Below are 4,133 nucleotides of genomic sequence, written 5' to 3' on the forward strand. Positions count from 1 at the left end.
CCTAGCACCTGCGGCAGCAGCGCTGCAAGTCATGTCGTGCTTCGCGTCTTTGCTCATCCATGCAATCTGTACCAATCGTGGCTACAGCAAAAGTATCTTCAGCTCTTTTACTGGAGAATCGTGTTATTCCGTGTAAACTGTTTGTCTGTATCTATCTATACTGCCAATCCTGCCCTAAAGCAACGACCTAATCAACCAAGTCTAATTCCGTGTTAACTGTTAGCCTGTATCTATCTATACTGCCATTACTGAAGAATCGTCTAATTTCGTGTAAACTGTTAGCCTGTATCTATCTATACTGCATAAAGCGACCTAAAGCAACTACCTAATCAACCAAGTCTAATTCCGTGTAAACTGTTAGTCCGTATCTATCTATACTGCTGCCCTAAAGCGCCCTAAAGCAACTACGTAATCAACCAACACATCACATACCAAACGTAAATTTTGGTCTGGAACGGGAAAAGTATCTTCAGCTCTTTTACCGAAGAATCGTCTAATTCCGTGTAAACTGTTAGTCTGTCTCTATCTATAATGTCAACTCAATGCTGCCCTAAAGCAACTACCGTACCTAATCAACCAACACATCTACCAATCGTTCATTTGGTGTGGAATCAGGAAATAATTTCCGCAGCAGAAAAAGGCTTAGAAGATGTTTTCGATGTTTCAAATGTGATCTCGATTTAATTTTTCCATATTGGCGTGTTGGCTTGAACGTTTCAGTCTTCCATTTAGCGCCGAAAACATTCGCACATTCAATTACGCACGCACATAATAATGCGATCCTGAACGCACCAGCTTTTCCAATTGATGTCGAAGTGAGACGATCGTTCCCGTCTTGATTTTTTTTAATGATGGAACTCGGTCTTGAATCTTAGGACGATTCATATCACTTATATCTATTGTTCATATTCATTTCGATTCGTTGAAGTCTATAGGACTTGACGCTCTCTCATCACGAATTACCACGTCCGTTTCTTAGCTACTCCTTGATAAATTATAGACAACTAGGTGAACAACTCTGAACAAATAAATTTTGTTCATAATTGTTAGTAAATTACCTTTTTATCTGTACACTAGATTATGAAGCCTATCCATGTGTCAATAGTTGCTTCCATGGCTCCATGGAACGCTGCATGTGGGTGTATGATGAATTATCTCTTTATTATTAATGATTGCTTGATAATTACGAACTTTTATTTTGCAGTATCAACTATTATATATATTTTTGCGGATCATAAGTTGTTTTGGTCACAAGACAAGCTTATTTAGTATAATCACCCATAATATTATCGAGGTCGTACAATTTATTACCGTCGTCTCGTGCTTGATACTACCTAAAGTTCACCAATAAATATTTTTTCTTGCTAAGAATAAGATTTTCTTGTATCACGCGTGCCCAGGAGCAGTTAATGTTGCCTGAAGCTAAGCTCATTTCGGGAAGCCAACTATCACGCTTCCCGTGCTTCTGGCTGCGATCCTGATATTTTTCCTCGCGTTTGTCTCATGTTTATTCTTTATGTTTCAGTACGCCCACAAATTGTCATACCTCGTTGGCCAGAACATAAGGAAGCCCACGCACGACGCGCTCCAGGACAAACTCTTCTATCTCTGAACTGCTATCTCTGCAACTCTGCACTGCTCTGCAACTCTGGTGCTCTGCAACTCTGGTGCTCTGCAACTCTGGTGCTCTGCAACTCTGGTGCTCGCCAACTCTGGTGCTCGCCAACTCTGGTGCTCTGCTACTCTGGTGCTCTGCAACTCTGAAGTGCTCTGCAACTCTGAAGTGCTCTGCAACTCTGAAGTGCTCTGCAACTCTGAAGTGCTCTGCAACTCTGCNGCCAAGCTTAGATCTGTTACACTTAAGATCGCCTTACAGATCAACTGCAAGCTTGGTGGGGAGCTGTGGGCGCTCAAGATACCCATGCAGGGACTCATGGTGGGTCATGGTGCTTGTGGTGGGTCATAGTACCATGGGTGGGTGGGTACTAAAGGTGTGTCATGGTAGTGATGGTACCGTCAATGGGTCATTGTACTTGGAGTGGGTACGAGGGGTGGGTCATGTTACGTGGGGCATTTCATGGTACTAGGGGTCGGGCATGGGTATTTGGTTGTAATTGTACGGATTCGCATGATAAGGGACAGAAATCATCCTTCGGAGACGCAATATTCTTGCTCATGTATGAATATTAATTGCCGTTCTGAAGTTACATTGCAACTTGATAGTTCCGTACGTTTCCAAGCAACTACAAACGAAACGCTGAAATATTTGAAAAATAAAAGCTCACGCTTCACTCCTTATTTAACTGATATCAATTGAATATGTGTGGCATTGGTTCACTTTATAATTATACACAAAAAAAGTGACTGCGATATTGTCGCAATAGCGGTGCATTTTTGCATTTTGCGCTTGTGTGGGTCATCATGAGGCGGTTTGTCCAGGCAAGAATGAGCATCATTGCTACGTGCAGAGTGTGTTGATATTTGGAAAATATGACCCATTAATTTTTATGAGTGTAGATTGATATTCATTACACGTGGCTGGTACGTTTCTCGCCTCATTTATAAGTTGATATTCATTCCATGTGGCAGGTACGTTGCTTATTCATTATATGTTAACGTTTATTTTGTCATCATTGGTTGATATATTTATTACACGTTATAGGTGTGCGGCATCGACGTGTACCACGACCCGACAAGACGAGGCAGCTCCGTGGCAAGCTTCGTCTCCTCCACCAACGTCACCCTCACCAAGTGGTTCAGTCGCGCCTCCTTCCAGAACCCCGGCGACGAGATCGTCAACGGCCTCAGAACTTCGTTCTTAGCCGCGCTCAAGAATTACCACGAGGTGTGTATGTTTAGTGCGTGATGGTGGAATGGTTATAGACGATGATGTGTCTGATGCATGATGGTGGAATGGTTATAGAAACATAGAATAGAAGAATAGAATAGAAGTGTCGGCACTCAAGAAATAGGCCCATGACCATAGAAAGATGATGTTGTGTTTAGTGTATGATGGTGAAATGGTCATAGAACGATGATGTGTCTGATGCATGATGGCGGAATGGTTATAGAAAGATGATGTTGTGTTTAATGCATGATGGTGGAATGGTTATAGAAACATGATGGTGTGTCTAATGCATGGTGTTGAGATGGTTATAAAAAGATCATATTATGTTTAGTACACGAAGTTGAAATGATTATAGAAACATGATGCTGCGTTTCGTGCGTGTTATTGAATGGTTATAGAAACATGATGTGTTTTGTGAATGATGTTGAAATGATTATAGAAACATGATGTTTCTAATGCATGATGTTGAAATGGTTATAGCAAGGTGATGTTGTTGCTAATGCATGATGGTGAAATGATTATAGAAACATGATGTTTTGTTATTAACTGGATCTAGCCAAGTAGGAAGTTGCTTTTGTCATAGAAATAAAGTTTTAAATGGTGATTTTCGCGATTTAATTTAAACAAAGAGCATTAAAGATTTATTAAAAAAAAATCATTCATCAAATGATCCAGGTCACTACCGCCATCTCTTTATTTTTTCTATGGGTATGATTGTTTAAACTACGCATGCGATGAATGTTTCTGCTTCCCAAATAATTTAATAATGTTGTATTTATTTGTAACCCTCTATCCAGCTTAATACCTTGCCTGGTGAACGCTCAGCTGCATAGAAACATCCACAACAAATAATATTTCTTCGTGACTCACAACTCTAATCTGTGCAGGTGAACGCTCAGCTGCATAGAAATATCCACAACACAATAATATTTCTTCGTGACTCACAACTCTAATCTGTGCAGGTGAACGCTCAGCTGCTTAGAAACATCCACAACACAATAATATTTCTTTGTGACTCACAACTCTAATCTGTGCAGGTGAACGCTCAGCTGCTTAGAAACATTCACAACACAATAATACTTCCTCGTGACTCACAACTCTAATCTCTGCAGGTGAAAGTTCAGTTGCTTAGAAACATCCACTACACAATAATATTTCTTCGTGACCCACAACTCAAATCTGTACAGGTGAACGCTCAGCTGCCCAAAAGCATCATCGTGTACCGTGATGGCGTCAGTGATGGGCAGCTCTCCCTGGTCCAGGAAGTCGAGCTCCCGCAACTGGC

General features: G+C 41.0%; 1 protein-coding gene across 1 annotated transcript; it reads left to right on the forward strand.

Annotated features, from left to right (window-relative positions):
- Positions 1–1,766: 1,766 nt before the first annotated feature.
- LOC108679074 (piwi-like protein 2) lies at positions 1,767–4,133 on the forward strand (the record flags this gene model as incomplete). The annotated part of the gene is given in 3 exon segments (XM_018167596.1): positions 1,767–1,936; positions 2,663–2,845; positions 4,036–4,133. Coding segments are annotated over 3 exon segments (451 nt in total), but the record flags the coding sequence as incomplete, so codon positions are not given.

This window comes from Hyalella azteca, unplaced genomic scaffold (genome assembly GCF_000764305.2).
Source record: "Hyalella azteca isolate HAZT.00-mixed unplaced genomic scaffold, Hazt_2.0.2 contig8235, whole genome shotgun sequence".
Lineage (NCBI taxonomy): Eukaryota > Metazoa > Arthropoda > Malacostraca > Amphipoda > Hyalellidae > Hyalella > Hyalella azteca.